General features: G+C 36.6%; 1 protein-coding gene across 1 annotated transcript in view; it reads right to left on the bottom strand.

The window, feature by feature from the left end:
• Window positions 1-27690, bottom strand: part of SYT14 (synaptotagmin 14) — a 155382-nt gene that overhangs the window by 79040 nt on the left and 48652 nt on the right. Inside the window, exons 3-4 of the mRNA XM_080647749.1 lie at window positions 19146-19310; window positions 11173-11388 (exon numbers count right to left, since the gene is read on the bottom strand). Coding sequence (XP_080503875.1) covers window positions 11173-11388; window positions 19146-19310 — 381 coding nt within the window. The remainder of the gene's footprint in view (window positions 1-11172; window positions 11389-19145; window positions 19311-27690) is intronic.

The raw sequence follows: 27690 nt of genomic DNA, 5'->3' as shown, positions 1-27690 counted from the left end.
CATTCGATCCCCAAAGGGGTCACGACCCACAGGTTGAGAACCGCTGCCCTATAGGTTCCTTTACTCTTGGTTTCATTGCAAGCTCTTGGGAGGCATACGCTCCATGAGGTTTAATGTTGGGAATATTTAAGTCAGTACAATGTTTGTAATATAATGTCGTCAAGTGTACTTTAAAGAACATAAACTGCCCTAGCTGGCTTGGCTCAGTGGATAGAGCATCGGCCTACAGACTGAAGGGTCTAGGTTCGATTCCAGTCAAGGGCACATGCCTGGGTTGCGGGCTCCATCCCCAGTGGGGGGGCATGCAGGAGGCAGCTGATTGATGATTCCCTCTCATCACTGGTGTTTCTATATCTCTCTCCCTTTCATTTCCTCTCTGATATCAATAAAAAATATATTTTTAAAGAACATAAACTTATGAAAATAAGGCTTTGGCTTAATTTATGTCAACATTTTAAAATAAGCAAGTGTTGTATAATTATAGAACCTGTATAATTATAGAACTTTTATCAAAACCCAGCTTAGTCTTAGGCAAAAGAGCAAAATACTTTGTAAGTATAGCATCAAAAAACACACACGTATTTATATGTTCATACATGTCCTACAAGAAGAGAGACAACCTGTTTAGAAACAGTTTCTAAAACGTTTGTCGAGGTGAAGTGACAAGGGTAACTGGGAACTCAATTTAAATTTTTAAGAGTCACATTCTGATAGGGGGGAGGAAAGAGTTACTTTGCCTACTTGACTAATAAAATTATCAATAAAAAGACAGTTGTTTTCCTTTTTTTTAAAAGATAATTCCAAGTTTATAAACTCTTTTCTCAACAAATTAGACTCAGAAAAGTTAGTTATGTCACAGATAATAACGATCAAAGATAAATTTGAAGTAAGTTCGTCCACAGTGTGTTCATTTCCTGCCTCACGTGACTAAGTCAGAATACGATGAGAAACAGACCCATGCACTCCACGGAGCTCACCTGGGGTGGGGGGGTCTGTGCTAAAAACAAGAAAAGGCGAATGAGAGCCTGCACAATAAGCAACGAACAACACCCCTACCACAGCTGTATCCTCCACTAAGCACCCTAGCAGCCCACTGAGGGACAGCGGGCAGGGGAGGAAGAGAGGGAGAGGCATTCTACTGACGACAGAGCATTAAGCGCAAATCAGTGTGATGAGTGGCGGGATGCTCGGCCACCTTTTATGACCAGTTCCAAGGGTACTCGCAGTCAAGCACACACCACATGCCAAAAAAAAAAAAAAAAAAAAAAGGAAGGATAATGGAGGATCCTTCTAAAACACAGTATGGCCTCACAGGCTATACTTATAATAAGTTGTGCCCAAGGCACATCATTACAACATTTTATAATATAGGGGAGGAAAATAATCTGAAATTTCCAGGGAAAATAAAACATCTAAAAAGGCTGAACTAAAATAAAATAGGCTTCTTCCAGCAACACTCCGGTGAGAGGACAATGGCCAAACCATTAATCAACTAGGAAGTTAGAATAAAGAGACTTTCGTGAGCGCAGCACTTCGGGAGCTCCCCTCCGTAACAATACTTGTCTGGAAGCCACTGGAAGATATATTCCATACCAAAAGGAGGAAGTAAGCCTAAAAACGCTGTTGACTTCTTATGTACTTTTATTTACACGAATTACTTTCATAAGAACGAAAAGGTGTTCATAATTCCAGGGTTAGAAAGATGGTCAAGGGCTTTAGGTTTTAATGAGAATGGTAGACGCTGAACAGCTAGGAGCTCACTCTACAGACACAATCCACAGAATTGCCTAATGAGTGCTGGGAACTGTTACATTTAGCTACTTGACGAGACTCCTGTTATTGCTAAACTAAACTATAACAATTTCCTGCCTGAACAGTTAACTTATCTCCCAATTTCTCACATCTCCAATCCATTACAGACTTATAGTGTTACCTTCCTCCAACAAATGTCAGGTCATGTAATGCTCCCATTTAAAACCTTCTAATGGCTCTTCATTGCCAAAGAGTGCAAATTGCTTAGCCCAGCAGCTTAGACCTACGTGATCTCCACCAAGTTAACTTTTCCATCTCATGTTGTACTCTTCCAGCCACACACGACCACCTGCTGCTCTCAGACTCAGCAGAAAGAAGTTAATTTTCTCTAAAAAGCTAGTTTCCTGTCTCTGTGCACAGCAGGGCAGACATTTCAGAAAATACTAGGGCATGAGCTAGTGATTCACCGTAAAGCATCCCGTACAATATGCTCATATCTTGTATATATAACCATAAAAAGTTGAAGTAAAAATATTTTTGTCTATAAGTATAGATATCAAATTTCCATGTTTTGGTGTAATTTGGTCTTCTTTAATCAAGGCTATGTATTTACATGTAAATAAATGAAAGTAGAAAATTTGTAGTCATGTAGCAGATAATCATATAAAACTATAATACTGGAAATCATAAGAAAATGTAGAGAATGACCTTGGCATTTAATAACACACCTAAAACTTCAAGATAACACATGATAGATTAAATTTTATAAAAGGGGAAACAAACTTTTGACAGACAAGTGAAATTATTTAAGTAATTAACATAACTTGTTAATTTCCTATTAATCTGTTGAATGGATCCCTAACCATTTACAATGCTTCCTGCCTGCCAACTCTTTATTATTTATTAAATCCCTAAGAATGCCATCGTTTCTGTGCATAGTTTTAATACCTAAAATTGGTCCCAAACAATTTACCATGGTGGGGGCCTGAATATACTAAAAATTCTGTAATTAAGAGTTAAAAAAAATTGCTCTTTAAGAGTAACTTAACAGACAAGAGCTTGAAAAAAATTCAGTAAGTCATTGTTAGTAATTTGAAAGCAAGATGCTCCAGATGGATTTTGCTTCAGAACACAATCCAAGAAATTTGACTATATATATGCAAAAAAGTCCAAAAGTTAACATACAGAGCAGGCAACAAGAAAGTTCAATAACCTGCTGAAAAGAATGAATATACAGTTAACAGTTTCAATCTTCTATAATAATAAAAGCATAATATGCTAATTAGACCAGATGTCCTTCCAGACGAACTTGACCTCCGGACAAAGCTGCAGCAGGCGGGGGTCGAAGCAGAGGTGGCTTCCATGGTGGGCAGGGGCCAGGGCCGAGGCACAGGCCCACGGTGGCGGGGGGGGGGGGGTGTGAGGTGGGGGAGAAGGGTGAGCCCCTTGCACGATTTCGTGCATCGGGCCTCTAGTTAAGTATAAAGTAAACAAAATAACAGCTATAAGGCTAGTCTTTCAAAGAAATTTGATATTAATATTCTACAGAAAGTAGTCTGAGAGGTATTTCCTCTATATGTAGGAGATTGGTTGAATAGCTATGTACTTATTCAAGAGTGTAAACTGCAGATGAAAAAAAAGGAAGATTGCTATGACCTCATATGGAGTGATTTCCAAGATATCTAAGTGCAAAAGAAAGATGAAAAAGAAAAAATATATATATACATTTATACATAAACACATACTTATACATAGTTTACTACCTTTTTATATAACAACAAAGGGGAAATAATGAAATGCATTCTTCTTTTTGCAAAACAAAACACAGGAAGGATAAACCAGAAACGAATGAAAGTGGTTACCTACACAGATAAGTGGGAATGAAGTGGAGGAAATCAAAAAGGAATGGGATTTATCTGACTATACCTTTTACTTAGCTTTTACTTTTCAACTACATTAATGCTTTATAAATTGAAAAGATGGAAAACAAACCCAACACTGGATGAAACCAAAATATGAACTGAACTATATTTATCCCAAATAAATAACTACAATGAAGAAAATAAAAAGAATTAATCAGATAACTTTTGGACCCATTACTTACATACCCTTACTGGGATGTATTCTAAGGCTAATAGAATGCAAACAATTCTTGAAATTTACTTAAGAGGTTTATTGTTCAAAGTAGTATTTGTGTGGCAATTCCCAAACTGTTTTGTGTGTAATGTGTACTGAGCAAAGAAATAAGTACAGGAATGTTGTTGGGAACCACAGCTCTTACTGCGGGTGAAAGGCGGTATAAACTCAGAACAGGGAGCGGAGAGGAGGAGCCTGGTGATCCTGGATTCGAAGCAGTGGTATCAGAATGGACTGTGTCCCCTGAGAGAGCCCAGCAGCAATGACAGCCAGCGGTAAGAAGCACTTCTAGAGCTTCGTTTCTAAATACCATTTCTCACCAAAAGAAGCAGGACTACTTTAAAGAATGATCGATTCTGGAATAAGCCAGTCACGGAAAGACACATACAATAGGATTTCACTTATATGTGGAATTTAATGGATAAAATAGACAAAATAGAAACAGACTCATGGATACAGAGAACAGACTGATACTGTCAGAGGGGTGGGAGTTAGGGGCTGGGAAAAAAAGGTTGTGGGATTAAGCAAACACACACACACAACAACAACAACAACAACAACAACAACAACTCATAGACACAGACAAGAGTACATTGATTATCAGAGGGAATTGGGGTTGGGAGAGGTAGGAAAGGGTAAAGGGGGGTTAAATGGTGATGGAAGGAAACTTGACTTTGTGTGGTGAGCACACAATAAAATATACAGATGATGTATTATAGAATTGTACACCTGAAACCTATACAATTTTATTAACCAAGGAAGGCCATCCCAATAAAAAATCCAACTAGGATAACGAGTTAAATTTTAAGACAATTACCAATGTCATTTTATTCAACTGAATATGCACAAATTTTAAATTAGGGTGTGTTTTTTAAGGAACACAATAATCTATTCACTCAGGTATTCGACATTTACTCCTACAGAGAAGCAGATTTCTTATTCAAAATGCTATTTCTCACTATTAGCAGTTTTGCATGTATAAATTATGTTTGACATTTGATACTGAAGCTACTTAGCAGAAAACAAAATATAATAGCATAATAACTTCAATGAGTTTGTAGGGGGGGGAATGTATTAAAGTTACTTAGATGGGCATCATCGACACATTTTAAAATACCAAGGAACTCCTTTCCATGTCAGTACAAAGCTTCAGTATTGATCAACCATTCAATCATGTCAAAAGGAACAAAATGTGCCAAAAAGAGCAACATTTTGATGTAGAGAATAACTACAAACTGTACATTTGTGATAAGGTATAAAATGTAGCCACTGTAATTTTACTGAACATTTTTTGTTTGCCTTTATTTACTGTAACCACATAGTAATTAAATTGTAAGGTCAAAAACATTACTAATGTCAACCATCTGTATATGTTCCAGCAGTTTCCAAAGCATCATCAGCAACACAACTGAATGATGTGCTTACTCACACTTTCTTTCTACATCTCAACAGTCATCACAGCAAACTGCCAAAGAAATGATTCGTGAAATAATCATCCTTTACTTACTCAAATACCTAATTGTTACTTTAATCTTTTTAGAGAAGTCTGTTAGTTACTAGTCAGATGAAATTATCATGCTAGTAATTAAGATTCTTCCTAAGCAATATCTCCAGTGTATCCTATTCTCAAAATGTTAATTTGTAATATTTCATACTGCCAACTGTTATTCATCGTGCTCATTTATAAACACAGCGCAAATAAAAGGCACCTATCTCTCTTGTTATCTTATTCCTGGGATAGAGATGTACAGAATTTTCCTAAATGATAATTTCTAATCTCCCAGAACCTGTCACATTAAGGGAAAAAGTGCAATATAACACACATGGGCATGCTGGTATTCTTTCCTAATGTTTAAGTTTTGTCATACATCTCATACAAGCATAATTTATATAAAACAAACATAATGAGATTATGCAGAGATTTTATTTATTTTGTTTAGCTTCTCTGCACTCTTATTTAAATCTCTCCTCTCTTCCTCATTATTCCCCACATCAATACCTGCATGGTGTATTCCATAATAACAACCCAGTATATTTCTAGGTCTTCTGCCAAGCTCACAGAATCATACACAAACATGAGCAAGAATGCATACACCAGTGTGGGGTTTGGTGGCACACTACCAGTGTCCCCAGACATCTACTTCCCTCTTCCTTCTTTGGGGACCAACAGCCACCACCAAATATGGGCAGCGCACATGGCTGTGGCATAGGAGGCTGCATGACCATGTGACTAGGCCTAGTCAAGGGGGATGCTGAAATAGGAATGCTTCAGGCAACGTAGACTGGACATTTTCAAAACGAAAGTGGCTTTCCCCCTGGGCTCTCTTTACTTCTGAAGGATGGCACTGAACGATAAGGCACTGGAGAGCAACCGACACCTCAGACCCAGAGACTGACGCCACATGCTGAGGACGGGGGAACTTCCCCACTAGCCCGGGTCCCCAATGACATCGCTGAGCAGAGGACCCCTGCACACCCTGGATTGTTATGGCGAGCTCACAAATTCTCTTCTTCAAAGCACTACACCCTTAGCAACACATAATTTTAATAGGAATGTTTCACATGCAAACAATTTTTGCATCTCGCTTTTCTCTCCTCAAACAATACCTGCTATAGTTTTATTCCTTCCTTTTTAATGCTATCCATTATTTCTTAATGAGGAAAAAACAAAATGTGTTCAACCATTCCCCTTAATAATTATTCACTTTATATTCAGAGCTTTTCCACTACAAATAAAGCCACAAAAAATACTGTCAGAATGCATCCTGCACACTAGGCTTTGATTTCGACAGGATGGATTCTCAGAAGACCTGCAGATGAGTCAATGGTGGACATGCCTTCAGAGTTTGCCGTCTATTCAAGGTAGATTCACATTTCTACCAGAAGAGGATGAAGGCCCCGTTTTATTTTCTTCAGGTAAATGACAGGTTATACCAGCATCATTTATAGTAATTCTCAATGTATTGGTAATAAACTTAGTTATTAAAAAATTTTGGGGGCTGGGCAGGGAAATACAACCTGCTCTGCCAAAAGCATTTAAAGTAAGGAAGTGTTCAATATCCGATAGGAACATGTCAGAAAGATACCGGAGCCAGCTCGAATGAGCAACAAAGAGCCAAATTTGGAGCAATTTGAACATCCAAATTAAAAAATGACAGGAATGGATTATAACACTGAACGCAAAAGATGAGTACTAATGCTAAAAGATAGTAATAATTGATTTAGGCAAGACTCATCAATAAATGCTAAAAACCACTGAGTAATGGGGAACAGGATTGTCACACAGTCTCAATGTACCAGCTCATTAAAAAGTGTGTGTGGGGGGAAACCTTTAAAATGGAGAAATCTAGTGGAGAGCACACCATTTAAATCAAGCAAAGTCAGTAGCACCAATAATGTGACCAATTGAGATCATGTGGTCCCTACCGTGACACTGAGGACACTTCCCCTATGCAAAAAAATATCACCCGCAAAAAGGCAAGCATTTTTATTATTCATATTTTGCATAACATAAAACTTGCATTCCCAAGTCTTGAGCTATAGTCAACCTATGTTTACCAACCTATGTTTGTATTTTAAAACATCTGTAATATTCTCAGGATATTTAATCAGACATCTATTGAAACCATGATCTACATTAAATTCTTCAAATTAGGATATATAGAAAAAGGTAAATAAGTAATGAAGGTGGAAAACACTATATGACATTAATTCAATAAACATATACAGGCTACTTTTCTATGTGCTGTACTATTTGACAGGTGCTAGGCAAACAAGGATGAATCTGGCAAAGTAAATGCCACCTTTATTCTTTTCATAAAACTTTCTAATCATAATAAATCCAATGGGGAAAAGAACAGTATTAACCTAAATTCTGGTTTTAAAGGACTATGTAATGGTGGATCTAAATTAGTTAGAATCCTCATTTAACTGTATTAATCAATATAATAGAAATACTGTAATAGAAAATAAGTGTTATATTAATTGATTCATTACAGAAGTAGAAAATATAGTGATTAAAAACGGGATTTAGAATCAGACTGGCTGTTTGCATCCTGGGCCCACTGTAATTTTACAGTTCCTCTATCTGTAAAATGGAGTTGATAATATGATGTTATGAAGATTAAATATGTCAGTGCACACAAAGATCTTAGCATACTTAGTGGCAATCACACAAACACCACATATGAATGTTCATAGCAGCATTATTATTTGTAATAGTCAAAAACTGGAAATGCGCTAAATGTTCATCAATGAATGAATGGACAGAGACTATGTGGTACATCTACCACGATGAACTACAGCTCAGTAATAAAAAGGAACAAACTACTGCTCTGGCCAGTTTTGCTCAGTGGATAGAGCATCGGCCTGTGGACCGTAGGGTCCCGAGTTCAATTCCGGTCAAGGGCATGTACCTTGGTTGCAGGCTCCTCCCTGGCCTGGGCCCTGGTCAGGGCTCATGCAGAAGGCAACCAATCGATGTGTTTCTCTCACATCTATGTTTCCCCCTGTCTTTTCCTCTCTCTTCCACTCCCTCTAAAAATCAATGGAAAAATATCCTTGGGTGAGGATTAAAAACAAAAGAAACAAAGTACTGACACATCTACATCAAGAAATGAACCTGCTAAGAGAAAGAATCCAGACAAGAGACTACAGATTACATGGTTCCATTTATATGAAATATTTGGAATAGGCAGATTTATAGAAAGTAGGTTAGTGACTGCCTGAGACAGACGGTGAGAAAGAAGATTAATGGTAAGTGAGCATGGCAGATCTTATTAGGAAATGAAAATGTTCTAGAGATAAATTATGGTGATACTTGTACCACTCAGTAAAATTACTAAAAATCAATGAATCATACACTTGAAATGAGTAAAATTTACATGTAAAATAATCTCAATAAAGTTGTTTTCAAAAAATAGTTACTACATGATCTCACTCATATGTGGAATCTAATGAACAAAATAAACTAACAAAATAGATCCAGAGACACAGAACACTGTCCAGCTTAAAAACCTCCCAGGACTCTGTATTTCCTGTGAGACAATGTCCAGTCTCCTGAGCATTCAATCCTATTACCTGCCCATTCTCTAAACACAGACCCTAAATTAGACCCTGAAGTACACACTCTTCTGCTCTCACTCAATCACTATTCCATGGTGTTGAAACAGCTTTCTCTCAAGTCCGGTTCACCTACTCCGTGAACACTGCCTTAGACATCCCCATATGCCCACCTTCCAAATGAAGTCTGAGTCACCTCCTGCTCTGTGTTTCCATGGAACTTTGTTCATGAAACCAACAGACCTCTCATCACAGTACAGTACACATATACTCCTGGTGTTCCTCCCCAAGTCCCTGGCTCTTTGAAAGAAGCTCGTTTTATTCCTATTTCACACAGAGTCCCTAGTATGGCACATAAAAAGACTTCAACAAGTGTTTATGAAATAAATAAATCTCATTTCAGAATGCCTAAAATCCATCTACCCTGGATGCTTTATCAAACTGAGGGCAGTGGTGGTAGAAAAGTACAGATGGGTCCTGCATATTTAGGTAGAATATTTGCCAGCTCCAGTGGTTTAGGCAAGAACGGAAGAGCCACTGAAGTTTATGCTCCCCTCCTCACTGCGCTGCCCCAGACACAGAGCCACACTAGGAGAACAGGACCACAGGGAAGAAGCAACCAAGACAGCAGAGACGTGTAGGGGATGCGGGAGGAGGAGAAATAAATAGGGAAAAAGAAAAATCCCAAACTGAAGCTACAAAAAGGGACGTGTTGAGGGTCACAGATTACAAACTCGGGGCTTGCTCATGACTACTATCATCTCCATCACTGCTTTCACCACTCCCACTGACAGCAACCATTTACTGATCGCTTACCTGTTAGCTGTGGACACTATGCTGAAAACGACCACATCTGTCATTCAGCGTCCATAACAACCCTATCACAGAGGTATTATCCACATTTCAGAGACAATAAAACAAACATATCAACAATTAACTGCATTGCCCAAGGTTTCATAGTTAATATGTTAAGTCATAGAGCCGGATGTGAAAAAGGGTCAGGCTTCAAACTTCTCTTTCTGCTCTGCTATCCACATGCCAGGGTGTAAACAAGTTGGGGACTGGCTTTACTGCTTTGCATTATTTGGTTACCTTTGTGAACACACATCTCATTTTCGTCATCACTAGAAAGGTATCTATGAGGGCAGAGTCCATGTCTAATATGCTTTATTTCTTCTCTTTCTATATAGGAATGACTCAGTACCCGATTAGTTTCTTACTATACCTGGTTACTAGTAGAAATAAAAAGAGGTTTATCGATCTTTAGTTAGCATTAAGCCAAATATTAAAAAAAGATGATGTAGCTCCTTTGACTACTGGGGTAACACTTTAAGTAATCAATTGGAATAGGTCCTAAAACACCAACCACAGCTATAAAATTAAGGATGGTTTGGTATAATAATATGCTAAAATATACTGCTCTTTTCTTTAGATCTGGGTATAAAGATCATAATTATATATGAGTAGTCATATGTTATAACAAGCACATGAACAACTTACTTAAATGTGGAAATAAATATGCTTCAATTGTTAAAACCTCTTATTTCTCTTGTAGAAAGATGTAAAAACATGTGAGAGTGGACTTATGTCTTCTACATAGTTCTAAAGTCAATGTCAGTACATGAGGCAAAAATCAATTAGAGGCAATAATTAATTAGAGACAAAATAATCTTTGAAAAGTCCTTAAATCATCCTTAAAGCACAGTATGATACAGTACCAGCTCTCAATAAACCCATCTCAACAGTTTTTCCTCCTGCACAGAACCAACATCACCACATTCCTCTGCTGTGTGCCACATGGAGTATTTGGCTCATGCTTGGAGGCCACATTGAAGGAAAGTGCACACATTTACACACGGGCATCACAGTCAACACTCTGAGGTACTTAGACTCTATCAGTTCCTGGAACAGGTATTCAGGAACCGATTCCATCTGAGAGAACAGCGTATCCCCGTCTTTCGCGTCATGCTTGCTAGGCATATGCTCATTGTGGAAAGAGAGCTAGAATTACTACTGTATTTAAATTATTTAGTGTTTTGTTTTGGGTGTTTTGGTTTTCAGCTTGAGCCCAAAGATATAAATTTAAATAAGTTATATTCCCAGAAATGTGACTCTGCTGTACCTGCTGTTGTTGACTGTGCAGCCACAACACAGATGCCTAGAATTTTAGGCACAAATTATCTAACACTATAGTGTGTCACCTAAAAAAAAAACTGATCTTACCTTCGTCTATTGATGCTTCACTACTGTATCCATCATACTCTGCAGACAGAGGACTGTATTTTTGTCTTGTTTCCCAAGTATAGTTCTTTTGTCTAGAATCAGCCAGTGGTAGTCTGGAATTGTGTGTTCGGGATAAGGCCTCATGGTATTTACCCAGTGCTTCATCTTCGCTTTCAGAGGAGGAACCATGCTCATCTCTGTCCATGTAGGAATTATCTATTTGCAACAAGGAGAGCAAATCAAAATTTTAATGCAATAAAGGATGATGAATTTGTTATAGTTTTATATCTATATACACACATGTGTATATGTGTATATATATATATATAAAATGTACACACATGTATATATAATGTCATATATATCCATATACACACAAATATATAAACACATATAAACAAATACACAAGCTAAATTTTCAGCTTTAGAGAGGTATAAACTTTTCACTTAAAAAGCCCAAGACTTTTTTTTTAAAGCTCAAGATTTAGATTTTATGGGGTTTTTAAAATATATTTTTATTGATTTCAGAGGGGAAGAGAGAAGGAGAGAGAGATAGAAACATCAATAATGGAGAAACTCATTGATGGGCTGCCTCCTGCATGCCCCACACTGGGAATCACGCCCGCAACCCAGGCATGTGCCCTGGACTGGAATCAAACCCAGGACCTTTCAGTCCGCAGGCCGACATTCTATCCACTGAGCCAGACCGGCTAGGGCTAGATTTTATGTTTTAATAGAAAAAGATTCATTTGTATACTCCAATTACATCAATGTCAGTCACAGGGATTTCCTACAATGTCACACATAAAGAAAATAATCGGGCCCGTCATTTTACACAATTTTTTCTAAAGGATCAGTATATACAAAGGGTGTTACAGGTATTGCCAAAACATACGGACATGATTCAGATAATTCATGTTACAAAAGATCTTATCATCTTAGCAGAATTTTTCAAAATTGATAATTCTTATACTAGGAATGAAACCAACGGGCAGACATACACAGGAGTGGGCAAAAGTAGGTTTATAGTTGTGTATATGTGAAACAGACATCTAAAGAAACAGAGTTTATTTATTTTTAGTTCTCACCTGAGAATATGTTTTTTTATTGACTTTAGAGAGTGGAAGGGAAAGAGAAAGAGAGGGAGGGAGAGGAAGAAGAAGAGAGAGAGGGAGGGGGAGAAGGAGAGCGGGGGGAGAAGGAGGAGGGAGAGGAGGGGAGAGAGGAGAGGTGACGGGAGAGGGGGAAGGGGGGAGAGGGGGAGAGAGAGATATGCATCGATCAGTTGCCTCCTGTACACTCCCTGATGGGGTTCAAACCCGCAACCTTTTGGTGTATGGACCAACACCCCAACCAACTGAGCCACAAGGGCAGAGTATTACTTATTACTATTGTATTATTTGTATTACAACTGTAAGCCCACCTTTGCCCACCCTGTATTATTAGTGAAATTATAGTTGGTAAAACTTTTCTAGAGAGCAATTTGGTAATGCATATTAAGCTTTTAAATCTGTATAGTATTTGATCCATTTCTAATAATTTATCAATTCCATTTCTAAGAATTCAGCCTAAGAAAGTAATAGGTGAGCAAACATATATATTTGAGACAATTCAGTGCATTGTGTTCAATAGCGAAAGAAAACAAAAAATAAACCTTAAACATCCATCGTCACTGGGCCTTGGTTAAGCAAATTATGATATATCGATGCAATGATATACTATGCAGTGAATGAAAATGAAGTCAACTTACAAGAACTCACAGGGAAAAAAATAACTAAGGTCATAAAATAGAAGGTATATTCATAGTCTCATTTTAAGCATATATATGTGTGTGTGTGTGTGTGTGTGTGTGTGTGTGTATATATATATATATATATACACACACACACACACACATATATATGCATACATACACGAACACTCGCCTACATGCAATAGATACACACATACATGCAGTATATATTTATATACACATACAAAAATGTGTGGAAAGATATACAAAAACTTAGCACTTATCTGCAAATGGTGAAATTACTAGGAAAAGTTGTTCTTACATATATCTATAATATAAAAATTTTAGGTGGCATAAATTCTTTATTATTTTTAAAAGCACTAGTTATTACCTTTTAAAAAGGTAAAACTTTTAAAACTGCAGCATGCTAAGATGCATTTAAACTAAGATGCAACCTCCTTAGAATTATAAATCAACTCTAGAAAGATGAAGGGACCACAGAAGGTAGAATTTGTGAGGTCAGTCTAGATGTTTTTTTCTTTATATTCAGTTGAGATGATCTGTACTAAAGAAATCAAGGTTTGAAATCCAAGTGGGGAGACGCAGAATAAGTAATTTTACAATACGGGATAGGAAGTGAATGTTTGGAGTTAGAGCTTAGGTGTCCCCTGGTTTAAGCCCCACCTTCTAATCCAATAGAACCAATCGCAGTAGGGTAAAACTATGACCAACGTTTCTGCGTTGCCCAACTTGCAGTCACCAGCCACGTGCAGCTATTTAAACAATTAAAAATAAAATTTTAAATCCAGTTCAACAGTGCTACTAACCACGTTTCAATTGTTCAGTAGGCATGTGAGGCAGTGGTTCTTATACCAAGTAATATGGATAAGCAAAACTTGTCCATCCTTGCAGGAAGTTCTATTGGGCGGTGACAAGATGATGGCAGATCTGGTCTAGAACCTAGGCATTGTGACTTCCAGTTCAGAGCTTTCAGACTTTTGGGGATACCATGGGGGTGATCTTAAGGCACTGAGGACAATAACTAGAAATTCCACAGTCACACTTCACATATTATAAAATATTGCCTAAAGTAGCCCTGCATTCAGAGATTGAGAAGGAAACTCTCCCTCCTCTTTTTGTACCTGATAAGCTCTATGTCAGAACCAAGTACACGGGAACTAGTAATATCACAGTTTGGCTACATGAAGAGATAATCTATGGGTCAAATAAGTTTTAAAGGATTTTTAGAATATAACCTGTTTTAGTGCTGATTATAATCTGGAATATTTGAAAGGTATTTGGTTTCTTTAGGTACCAGAATGCTTCTTAATGAAAACAAATCAAGACAAAATTTAAAACTCTGTACTGCTACTTGTCAAGTATTTATTTATTACTAGAGTGCACCCTACTGTTATTTTATGAACAAAATAATATGTAAACTATTCTACTTAATATTTATGTCTTTCTTTATTTCTGCTACTTCATGTAATAATACCAAGGCTACCAAAAACCTCCGAGCCTAACATTCAAAAGGCTACTAGAAGAGTAGATTCCAAAATGGACACAGAGTTGACCTTTGGCATCCACAGGGGATTGTTTCTAGAACTTTCTGCAGATTCCAAAATCCAAGGATGCTCAAGTCCCTTATGTACATCCTGCTACATACTTTAAATCATACCTTAATCAATAAATAAAAATAAAAAATAAAGGGATAATATGCTGCAAAAATAAATAACCCATCTCTAGATTACTTATAATATCCAATACAATGTAAATGCTACATAAATACTTGATATACTGTATTGTTTAGGGATTAATAAGAAGAAAAAAAGTCTGTACATGTTCAGTACAGATGCAACCATCACAGGCCTAACTACATAGTACATGTCAGTGACAAAGTAACATTTAAAAATATATATATATATATATATATATATATATATATATACACATTTTTTCAATCTGTGGTTGGCTGAATCCACAATTATGGAATCCATAGATGTGGAAGGCTAACAGTATTTCCAAAAACTGGTGTTCCTTTTTAGTTAGCTCATTCATCTTGGGTCAGCCTCTATTATATCATTTAAAAAAACATTCATATAATTGATAAATAGCAGATCCTTATCCCATATAAAGCCATGCAGAACTGAAAAAGTCTTCCTCATTTCTAATATTACTCATATTTTGTTATTTTATGAGAATCTAAATTTATCAAAAAGTTCTAGGTATATATTTTATAAATAAAAGCCAGTGTACTTTTGGCCTTGTGATCAGATCAGCAATAAATGGAAATGATTATGGTATTAACGGAAATAATTACTAGGATTTTGAAGCAATTCTGCAACCAAAACCAAATAACTATTGGCTAATTGTTTTGAAAATTGTTATGCATATTGTGGTGGAAAACTATAAATGTTTAATTGGAATCTTAATTCTATAGAGAATTCATGAATAAGAACAGTTTATGTATACTCACTGTATGAACATGTATGGCTAACTGAACAGACACATATCCTGAAGCATGTTACTCAAAAAGTAAATAAAATCTATTGGTCCCAAAGGAAAATATAAAACACTTGATATAGGTACCAACTAGGATGGACTTGAAGAGCAACACTGTACAAAGGACTTTGGCGTTAGTTTCAAAAAAAATTTAAATGCAACTAAAAATAAACTCCAACTAAAGGATTCACATTACTTAAGAAAGCCATGGAGTTTCTGGTTGTAAAAAAACCCCCAGACATTTAAAAAAATTAAGGTTGTTGAAAACTGGCCAAATAATGCAGGGACCAGAGGCAATACTTAGTGTGTGTACTGCTCTTTGAAATGATTGTGAGAAAAAAATGATTTTAAAAATGACTCCCAGTAAGAAGAATAAAGAAAGTCTCAAAACAGATATATAGGTATGTATAGGAAAGTTCAGAAATTTGGATGATTTTTCCTAATTTCAAAAATCAAGAGAAATTTTATCACTCAAATCCACAGTAGGAGACCTCACCTTTTCCTGGTATTATCTTAGAATATTTTTCATCTTTACTCTTTGCTTTTCCTTTCTTGGCAGAAATGGCGTCACTTTTCTTTGCTTTTATGTCTCCTTTCACTTTGTAGCATTTTGTTGCATTTATATGTTCTCTGATTTTTCCATGTAATTTATCTTTAGAGCTAGTTGATGGTGCTAGATGTATGTCTTCTTTCATAATGGATTTCCGTATCACATGTCTATTACTCGCCAAAATATCTTTGGGAGAGTTCTCATTTCCTGAACACTCATTTCCTTTACACCCTTTCCTTTTAATATGGTTTTCAGCTTTCTTTAAATGTTTTTCTCTCATTTCTTGATACCTTACCTCCTTTAAATCATTCTTACCATTACTAGAAATTCCTAATCCAATGTTTTTATACCTGTCGGTAGGTCCAAGTTCTTGGCAAATAGATCCAGCCCTTGCATTCTGCTCAACAACTGATATCCCACCATCACTCACATGGCCTTCCACAGAATTACCAGCATTATTTGTTTCTTGACATTTTGATAGCTTCTGTTGCCTATCATTAGTATGTTTACACGGTCTTTCTTCATTAGTTCCTTGATCTTGCCTTTGTGAAGCTGAAGTAGTATAACAATTCCTTTGATTTGCTGTGTGCTCTGAATTGGATGGTGTTTCCTGACAACCAGTGTTCTCGGAGACTTCTGGTGACATGGCATCTTCTTGTTTAGAAGTGTCCACAGCTTCCGCTGCTGGAGAGCTCTCCTCTCCTGGGTGAAAGCCATTCATCATGCTCGTCACCTGCTCAGAAACTGCGTCACTTAGAGCATAGCTGACCTCCCCGACAGCGGTGGTCAGGTCTTCCACAGCGCTACTGATCGTGTCCACCAGCGAGGACACGGAGGGCAGACTCCGCTGCAGTTTTCTGAAAAATGCCATTTTCTATTTCCTTGTCCCTACAAGGTACAATCATGAAATTTTCTCTTCTCAAAATATCAACCACTTGGAATTTGAATTTAACATTTGCTTAAATGTTCCTATTTCTGAGCTCGATATTAGTATTTCGCATGGTGGCTTTTTAAATCTTTCTGTAAATGCATTATGCATTTGAAGAAGCATGTCGAAGCAAAGACTCTTCCAGAAAAAGAAAAATCAAACCACTTGCTTTAAGTATAATGATATTTTTTTCCCACTCCAAAGCTATCATAACAGCAGCAAGACAATTATTTTCCCCTCAAATACTATTGGTTTTTAATTCTATACCTGTAAGAAGAAGTATAAAAAGGATTTTTACTATATACTTTTTGTTAATTTATTCATAGTCTATGCAGGGGAACTACCCTATCTTATTAACAAACTATCAATATCACTTCAAATTAAGAAAAATAGTAAGGGGAAAATATGTAAGCAATTGTGCACAGAGGTTAGAACAGGGCAGGGGCAGAGGGTGAACATTTTCTCAGTAGCTATGACATGCAAAGCATTGTGATGTATAAACTTTACCTTATTTAATTTCATAATAACTCTAGGACAGTGGTCGGCAAACTCCTTAGTCAACAGAGCCAAATATCAACAGTAAACGATTGAAATTTCTTTTGAGAGCCAAATTTTTTAAACTTAAACTTCTTCTAACGCCACTTCTTCAAAATACTCTCCCAGGCCGTGGTATTTTGTGGAAGAGCCACACTCAAGGGGCCAAAGAGCCGCATGTGGCTCGCGAGCCGCAGTTTGCTGACCATGGCTCCAGGAGATAAACACTATTATTCCTATTTAATAAGTGAAAGAAAAACCAGGCTCAGAAAAATTAAGATCCCTGAGAACTTTCCAATGGATCTTCAAGGTCAAAACTGTTTTTATAATAATAGTAAGGAGATATTTATCCTCTCACTTTTATTTGCTCACAAAAGAACACTGTAGTCTTCAGCGACTACATGACAGACTGAATGCAGAAGCAGATGTGAGAACCCAGCTGTCCCTTTCTTCTATGCCAGTCATCAGAGATGTTCCAAAAATGTAAAACAATGTCACTCTTCTCACCACATTTTTGTCTTAATAAATATACTTTTTAATTAAAATGTTATTTATATTAACATGTCATAGGCTTATTGTTTTAATAAGTAAATTGATAAAAATATTTTAAACTCTCCTCATCTTTAACTTCTAATATGATGCATATCAATAGATACAACTCATATAAACAAAAGTTCTTTGGGGACCTCAATAATTTTTAAGAATGCAAAGGGGTCATTGGACCAAGAAACATCGCAAATGCTGATCCAGAGAATTACTGGAGGCCGCCCAGAGATAGCTTTAGCCAGTTCTTTTTATACAAATGATCAAAATGCAGGGTTGAATAACGAGAAACAAATCAAAACCACATAAAGTACTATAGCTTCCTAATGCAAGTGACAAATGTAATTCAATAGCAAATAGATTTTTACAATGAGGCGATCACTTTTTAAGTTACCAGAAGAGAAAAACATCTCTCAATACATGCACTTTGACCAGGAAAGCAAAGTTTCTCTGTGTAGTGCCTCACAATTCTTCCACACTAACTCCCTGCCTTGATAATGGTCAACTTCCTCCTGCTGTCATTTATACAACCCAGTCTTCGGAAATAGCAAACAAGGAACTCAATAACTTTAAACAATAACTCCAAGGAAAATGTTTCCTTAAGAGAAAGAACAATATTACAGCCCTCCCTCGTCTTTCCTAGTATCGAGTAACAGTAAGTGATACAATGCCTATGTTGCCAAGGAGGGAACACTACTTTTTCTAACCAGACTTTACACACCAAGTTACTAAAGAAAACCTTCTCCAAACAACCCAATTATCTATCAGCTGAGAACCCAACAGCAGGTAAAGAAAAGAGTGAATACTTTCAAAAGCTTTCTAGGGACATGGGGGGGAAGCTAATTCGAGAGTTATTTGGATAAGAGATTTAAGCTAGACAAAGCAACAAAAAATTCTCCCTTCTTCTTAAAGCATATCTATTAATTTTATAGTCTCAAAAGTCAATCTTTTATCTTAAAAGTAAGTTATTGTATAGTAGTAGCAATTCATCTTTATGCAATATATTAGCAATTTGTGGACAACAGAAAGATTACTGAACCTAATTTACTTAATAGATCTTTTATTCTCACAGAATAGTGGTTCAAATGTTCATTTATAGTATGTCAAATCTTTTTAGTATGTATTTTAAAAAATAGGATAGTACAGATACAAAAAAACAAATGAGAAGCAGTGATGATACTTACAAATTTTATCTTGTGAATTCTTCCTTGTACTGTATCCTGAACCAAGATCTGGAAATGCGCCAACATTTTCAAAACAGAACTTCTTATTAATATAGAGAAAAAGGAGCAGCATCAAGATAATAAACACCCCAACCGCTGACAAAAATCCAACTGCCTCTGGAGATACTAGAGAGAGAAAAGTCACAGCTGTAAGCAGTCACTCCTCTTTTAACTACAAATAAGGAAACCCCCATAGAAATGTTAGATTACTGTCTTTTCTAAATTATATTTTAAAATTGTCATAGTTCACAAGAGTTTAGTTTATAAGACAAACCGCACAGTTTAACAAGTTATTCAATTCACTCAAGAAAATTTTTTCAACTCTTCTAAAAGTTTCCCTATAAATTACGTTAGAACAATCTTAAAAGACAAAGTCTTCAAACTTGGCAGTTTTACATTTAGTTCATTGAAGAGTATTACAAAAATTTTAACGCAAGAATTACAAAAAATATTTCCCATGCAAGAGTATATTATTTAATCAAATTTGTGAGAATGTATATCATTACTCATACCTCTAAAAGCTTCAATGGCCCTTTTTATTAAATAAACTCCGGACTTAACCTGACATTCAAAGCTCCAGCCTCTCTCTTCAATATTTTACTCCAATCAAATAGTCCCACTCATTGTCTCAGAATCAGGTGCATAAATTACTATACACCTTGTTTTTGCTCTATCTCTTCCCATTGCTGTAATGAGCAAGTCTCCTCTCTACTATATCCCATTCATTCATTCAACCAACCAATATTTTTAGAGCAGCAGCCATAAACCAAGCATGATCAAATACACAGTTTCTGTCTTCCATGAACAGTCTGATGAAAGCAGTTACAACATTGCATAATAAAGGCTATGACGTGGGGGAGGAGAGAGAGGTAGGGACTATGAGACCCATAGAAACACTTGATCCAGTGCTGAAAAATTAAGTAAGCTTTTCTGAAAGTTACGACCTCTATGATTATATTTTAAGAATTAGTAAGAATTAGCTGAGTTAACACTATTCCAGGCAAAAGAAACAGCATGTGCAAAGGTGCATAGACAGGAGATCATCGTATATTCTAGAAACGCAGTAAAACTTTGTTATGATGAACCCCCAGATTCTCAAGAAGATCTGATCTCAAAGGAACACAGGAAATCATCCATGGAGATCTTGTAGCATAGAAAAACAGACAAAATCTCCTCCAACTTCGCCAATCCTCAGCAACCCCTCTTTCCTTTCAACATCTGCATTATTTGTCACTATGCCAATCATTTGGAGGTAACAGGAACTAAATTTTTGTATCCCCAGTGCCTTAAAGATAATACTCAAGTATCAACTGAGAATAAATCCTAAGCCTCAAATACCCTCTACAACCTACAACCTGCTTTCTTCCTCCAGTGCTCAAGGAGCAACTAAAATGTCATCTCCTCCAAGATTCTTTTCTTAGTCGGAAGAGCCTTGACAATTAGCATCCAACTCACTTGTTTAAAATGAAGTCACAGACCAGCCAACGAGGAGTGGTCTAATCTCCTAGATTTCCATTCCTTGTGAAAGCCAGACATCCCAGGTGTAGAACTGACATGACACTGCGCCTGTTCACAGCGGGGTCAACGGTCTTGTGACAGAGGGTGGGAGCAGCGTGGTACTGTCAGGGAGGGCACCGAGAGTGAGTGCAGGAGGGGACAGGAACGGGAAGTGCTCTATGAGTATCAGGCTGATGCTGAGGAACAGCTCTTGCTACTAGAACTAAGAAGACAGCTATGTCTTGCCCCCCTCGCTTTCAGGCTGAAGAATAGTCAGGAAAGAAAACAATATTTTAATACAAAGATCTCAGGTAAATGACAAAAGCAGTGGTATGCACCAAGCCAAAAGGCTGTGATAACAATGGAAACAGAAGAATCATCATCAGGATTTCTAAAAGCTAGGAAGGTCAGGAGCAAGACAGAATCTGGTATGAAAGGGCAAAATGCTTACTATAGTTTATGAAGAAGCAAAATGCGCAATATCCTTCTAGTCACTATTACACTGTAAATAGCAAATATGTATAGGAGCTCCGCTCTACCCCAGACCCAAAACTCACTCAGAAATTTGATGCCTTAAGTGATAATATGTGGCCTGAAAATCTCCCATTTCTTAGAAAACGAAATGAGAGAGAAAACATAGCTCATTTCACTTAAGAAAGCTATTGCTAACAAAAACAGCAATAAACATATAGAGCATGCACTGTTTTAAACACTTTACTAGTACATATATGAACTCCTTTAATCTTCACAATTATGCTATTATTATTCCTGCTATAAATTGTGATACAAAGATATAAACAATGTACCCAGCCAGTCAAGTAGAAGAGTCAGGATTCAAACCCTGTCTGGCTTCAGAGTCTGTTTCCAACTATTTCTCATCCTGCTTGTCCTGTTTTCCTTCTCTCCTTCCCTTCTTGCCTCAATCCTTATTTCTGTGTTCCTCTTTCATCTCCCTCCTTCCCACATATTTAAATTTAACCTAGGGGGAAAGATCAACTATAAACAAGTATAACAGGGTAAGTGCTAGAGGTATGAATATCAAGTATTACTGGAGCACAAAGAAGAAATACTACTTGGGGTAGTTACGAACACTTCAGAAAGGAAATGACACTTGAGCAGGGCATGAAAAATTAATAGGATGCTATTAAACACTGAAAGAGCAGATGAAAGAACATGGTCAGAGACACAGAGACAATGTGCGCGCATTCTCTACGCACTAATGGGGCACCCTCACGGCTCTCTCGGTTACCTCTGTCTTCTCAAAGCACTTAGCACAATGCCCTCGCTGACATTAAATAAACAACTGCAAGTGAAAGAATGTTTGTTCAGGAGAGATAAAAATATACCGCCGAGCTGAGACTGCAGATGAAAGCCAGGTCTGAAACGTCCAAGAACCTTCAATGTCATCCTAAATCTTTTATACTTGAACTGTTCTGCTTAAAACTATTAGAAAACTGAAATGCAGTAGAAAGTGAATGGCAGCAAAATATGAGGTTTTGAGTTCGTTTTTTGTTGTTGTTGTTGTTTTTGCTTCCCCCCCAAAAAAAATTGGAAGAGAGAGAGATATAAAATGTGAGTCCTTACATCAAGTGGTAGCAGTGACACAGAGAAGCGAATTCCAGTCTTTGTTCCAGGAAACGGGTAATAACAAACCCAACGTAGAGAGTGTGGGTGAAGGGGAGGATAGGATCATTCTAACATTTCCAGCTTAAGTGAATGGTAACACTATTAACCAAATGAAAAAATATAAGGAAGGCACGTGGTTTAGGGAATGGGGCTGAAGAGGGACGTAGGAGAGACGTAGACAATGAAGTTCGTGCTTGACACGTTACATGGGAAAGGCCAGCAGGACGCTTCTGTGTGGATGCCTGGGAAAGAGGGAAGGAGCCTAGTGCGCTGGTGAGGCTCGGCCAGGTCCAAACCATCTGGGAGTGCTCCCTTTGCTCAGCCTGGTCCACGTGAAGGACTCCACTGCCTCAGCACAGCCCAAGTGGCACACGACAGGCAACAGGCTTTATTAATGGTAAGTCTCTTACTTCACACATTTTTAGATAAATATATACTGTGACATGGGACAAATTAACTAAAATCGTTCTCCACGAGGAAAAGAAGAAAGATGTCTACTATAAAGATACTACTCACAGAGCTCCCATTTTATCCATTGTCTGACCAAATGTCCATTTCCTACCTTCACTGAAAATATTTTATACACTTAAAATTTTTAAATGATAACATGGTTGTAGATAAGAAATAAATAACATAGTTTCTAACAGGAAGTATTAAAAAGCTTCAGGCTTCTATTTTCACCCTTATCTCAGGATTAGAATAATATTTATTTCAAATGACATGATGCCAGAAGTTGGCTAGTTACAATTCTAAGTGTGAAAACATTGGATAAATGCCACTTGTGCATAAAACTGCAATAGAAATACACTAAAGTTAAACTAAAGACATAAATGCTTTAACCCCATCAAAAAACTGAAATTATACTAACTCAGATCTCACTAATATAAAATATATTTTCATCCAGAATAAGAGGGAAATTTACCGCCAAAATTTTATTTCTATTATGAATCTGCTTATGAAGCATAAACATTTCTAAGATTCTGGTTAATCTACCTACACATAAACCTAGTTTTTTTCAAAACATTCTAGATCATCCACTGCAAACAAGTAAATTATATTTTAAAATGCATACAAAATACCTCTTAAGGAGGATCTTCAAAAATCTCTAACAGCACATAGCCACAACCTCAATACAACCCAAGTGTATAGATATGGGCACTGAAGCTCAGGAAAAAAATATTTTTTTTTGAGTTCTTAAAATTATTATTTAGCGACGGAATCTTGATTTGAATGCAGGCACACTGACTTCTGAACCCCGAACGTTACATATTAATCCCTATTGCTTCCTATTTGCCAGGCACTGTTATACTCTCTTCCAGTTTAAACTTTAATTCTGAAAACTATTTTATGATAGTTAAGTGCCATACATTATCTTAGACTTTAGATTAGGAAACTGAGGCCCAGAGAGTAGTTAGCTCGTCTAAGGTCACAAATCTAGGAAATGGTAGAACCTGGATTTGACCCCAGACATTCTGCCTTCAGAGCCCATGGTCCCAAACACCAAGCAATACGGCTTCCTTATCTGCCAACCTGCAATATAAAAAGGGAAAGCTATGTGATCCAAGTAATATGGCTTCCTACATATATTATGGAAACATATTTTGTGGTTTACCTTTTATATATGTTAAAAGATAGCAAATGATTTCAACTTTCTCAAAATAGCTATATAAGTTATAAAACTGGAATCATAATTTTTATATTCAAGATACTTCTCAAAATATTCTAAAATTAATTTTAGCACTATGCTTAGAAACTAAATCAATGTCACATTAATATGTAATACAGCATGTTTGAAAAGTTGATAGAAGTTTAAAAACTAGAAGTAGTCTATAGAACAGTAAGCAGATGTTCATTAGTAATGCTCAACAAAAATGGAGATAAGGTTTCTGTGAGCTGTATGATCCTGTATATGAAGACAATACTGCAAAGTGAAAAAAGTACAAGATAGAATAATGTCACCAGAAAATAACAAAAACTTTAGCTTATCAAAGATTAATGATTATTTATGTTCTGTATACTTACTGGCTTTAGTGGTTATCTTTACTATATACTTACAAATATATATATATACACATATATATACAAAAGATAAATTTATAAAAATATAATTTTTGTCAAAAATTCAAGCTTCAATAAAAACAATAAAATTCACGTGGCCATGGCAAAGAAAGAAAGAAAATGACAAAATAAGTCTTACAAAATAAAAGCCAGAGCAAATCCACTTTGACTTAAAAGTATTGCAGAATTCACCCTAATTCTAGTTGGCATTTTATCACGAAAGAACATTTTCTAGTAAAGTTTATTTAAAAAAATGCTAGGATATACATAAAAATAAGTATAAGGGAAATACTTAATAAGCCAACATATTTTCAGTATTAATGTATTTGTACAATACTCTTCTCTCAATAAAACATTTTTATCCAAACAAATCATACATTGTAAAACAAATTTTACCAAACTATTCTGTCCATTATATTTTAAATGCAAATTTAAATAAAAAGCACCTATGCTTCTTATAGTTCTTTTAAAAAGAAGGATAAAAAGAAACAACTTACAATTTGCATTACAAGGTCTGTATTGCTGCTGTGTCCTGCTGGGCATGAAACACTAGTCCTCCAACTACATGTCATGGAGGCTTTAATAATTCATTTAATAGATGCAACTCTATCTCTTGAACAAAATGTGAACTATGTAAGAAGTCAACTTTCATTTAAAAGAAAACAAAACACTTTCCATTTAATAAGCCCTAAATATTTTTTTCTAATCAGAAAAATTCCACAATATGCTTTGCTCAGGTTTGAACAGAAAACAGAAAATTTATCAGTATTTTTAAAAAACAATGGAGAAAGATAAAAGATCAATTTAATGTGTTTAAACTTCCTTTCGTAACATCTCAGCTACTTGCATACATAAAATCTCTCTTGAAATTTTTATATATTATGATAGAAATGATGCAAAGCTGGAAAATGGCATATAATCAAAGAAAGGTATATAATAATATATAGCTATTAACTTGATTTTATGTTTAAAAAGTCAGTGAAAAAAAAGCAATTATTCAGAAGTGATATAATTCCTTGCTGAGTAACTTACAGGGACAACAGAGGGGAAGGCACAGATGGCAGTGAGGCCGAAGATGTGAGAAACAAAACTGGCCTCTGGGGGAAGTGACCTGACAACGTTGACAAAATAAATTCTACCCAACTTGTTTGAAATGTCAAACCGCACAGGATATTTCTTTTAAGCACCATGTAATAAATTAAAACTTCATTCAATATCACAATAACAAAAAAATCCTAAATCAATGTTAAAACTCTTGTTATTTAGTTGTAATACTTTAGGTATTAACCACTTAGCAGATACATGGTCTGCGAATATTTTCTCCCCTGACATAGGTTGCCTTTGCACTGGGTTGACTGTTTCCTTTGCTGTGCAGAAGCTTTTAGTTTAATGCAATCTCACTTGTTCATTTTTGCTTTCATTATCTTGCTTTTGATGTCATATAAAAAAAATTCTCCCCCAGACCAATGTCAAGCTTCTTCCCTATGTTTTCTGCTAGCAGTTTTACAGTTTCCTGTCTTACATTTAAGTCTTCAATCCATTTTGAGTTGATTTGTTATATGGTTGTAAAATAAAGGCCCAGTTCACTTTTCTGCATGTAGATATCCAGTTTTCCCAACACCATTACTAAAAAAGACTATCTTCTCCCTCATATGTTCTTGGCACCCTTGTTGAACAGTTGAATGCAGATATATGGACTTAGTTTGGGCTATTTTTTCCACTGGTGTATATATCTCTTTTTTTAATGCTAGTATCATGATGTTTTTATCAGTACTGTAGCTTTGTATTATAGTTTGAAATCAGTATGATGCTTCCAGCTTTGTTCTAGTTCAAAATTTCTTTGGCTATTTGAGGTCTTTTGTGGTTTCATGCAAATTTTAGGAGTGTTTTTTCTACTTCTGTAAAAAATGCCATTGGGCTTTTGATAGGGATTCCACTGAATTTATAGGTCACTTTGGGTAGTATGGGCATTTTACCAATATTAATTCTTCTAATCCATAAACAGGGGATGTCTTTGTCATTTATAAAAAGAGATACTTCTTCCTTTCTAATTTGAATGCCTTTTATATCTTTTTCTTGTCTAATGGCTCTGGCTAGAGCTTCCAGTACTATGCTGAAAAGGGGAATCCTTTGCTGTACCTTATACCGAATCTGAAAAGAAAAGCTTTCAGTTTTCCCCACTGATTATGATGTTAACTGTGGACATATATAGACGGCCTTTATTGCAGTGAGGTTAAGTTCCTTCTATATCTTTTGAGAATTTTAATCATGAATGAGGATATTTTTTCCATTGCTTTTTCAGAGAAGTAAAAGGGAGGGAGGGAGGGAGGGAGGGAAGGTAGGAGAGAAGAAAGGGAGGAGATAGGGAGGGAGAAATATTGATGTGAGGGAGACACATCAATCAGTTGCCTCCCATCTGCACCCGGACTGGGGCCAGTGATGGAACATGCAACCCAGGCACTTGCCCTTGACTGGGAATCAAACCCACGAGCCTTGGGTGCAAGGGTAGATGCTCTAACCACAGAGACACACGAGCCAGAGCTATTCCGTTCGCTTCTAAGGGGAGGTCATGGCCAAGGGAATCCCTCTGGGTGTCAAGCTCTGGAGGACTAGAGGTCAAGGTGATGCCAGTAACATGCGTCCTATGCTTTTCTAGGGAGCTGTGCTCAGTTGTGTTGTCCCGCTGGAATGCAGCAGCTTCCTCACTATAGTGCGGAGCTGTCCTGGAACTATTTCACCTGTAGCTGTTTATTCGTTTGTGTGGACGGAAAGTGTGGTGACCTCCTAGTCCAGTGGTCGGCAAACTCCTTAGTCAACAGAGCCAAATACCAACAGTACAACGATTGAAATTTCTTTTGAGAGCCAAATTTTTTAAACTTAAACTTCTTCTAACGCCACTTCTTCAAAATAGACTCGCCCAGGCCGTGGTATTTTGTGGAAGAGCCACACTCAAGGGGCCAAAGAGCCGCAAGTGGCTCGCAAGCCGCAGTTTGCCGACCACGGTCCTAGTCCATCATCTTGCTAAGGTCACTTTCTATTTCTCTTCCTGAAGTGATTAAAATATCTTTTGCTCACCTTAAAAAGTCTTTCTCTTTTTTTTTTCTTTTTGCCCTAAACTTGGTCCATTTTGAGAAGACACCGTCTTTCCTAAAAACACTGCACAGTTCAAGGCATATGGATGTACTGTGCCTGACTACATATGTATGCCATCAAAAGTCCATCTACCTTAAAAGCATATCATGTGTTCTTATTTCCATCTAAACAGGTCCAGCACGTGAGAGTGGTGATAAGAGCTCCACATCATATTATGCTCCTACTTTCATAT

The sequence above is a fragment of the Plecotus auritus genome, assembly GCF_963455305.1.
Source record: "Plecotus auritus genome assembly, chromosome: 12".
Classification (NCBI taxonomy): domain Eukaryota; kingdom Metazoa; phylum Chordata; class Mammalia; order Chiroptera; family Vespertilionidae; genus Plecotus; species Plecotus auritus.
Note: the sequence above shows the minus strand (reverse complement) of the source record. Positions and strands in the feature narration are given on the sequence as shown.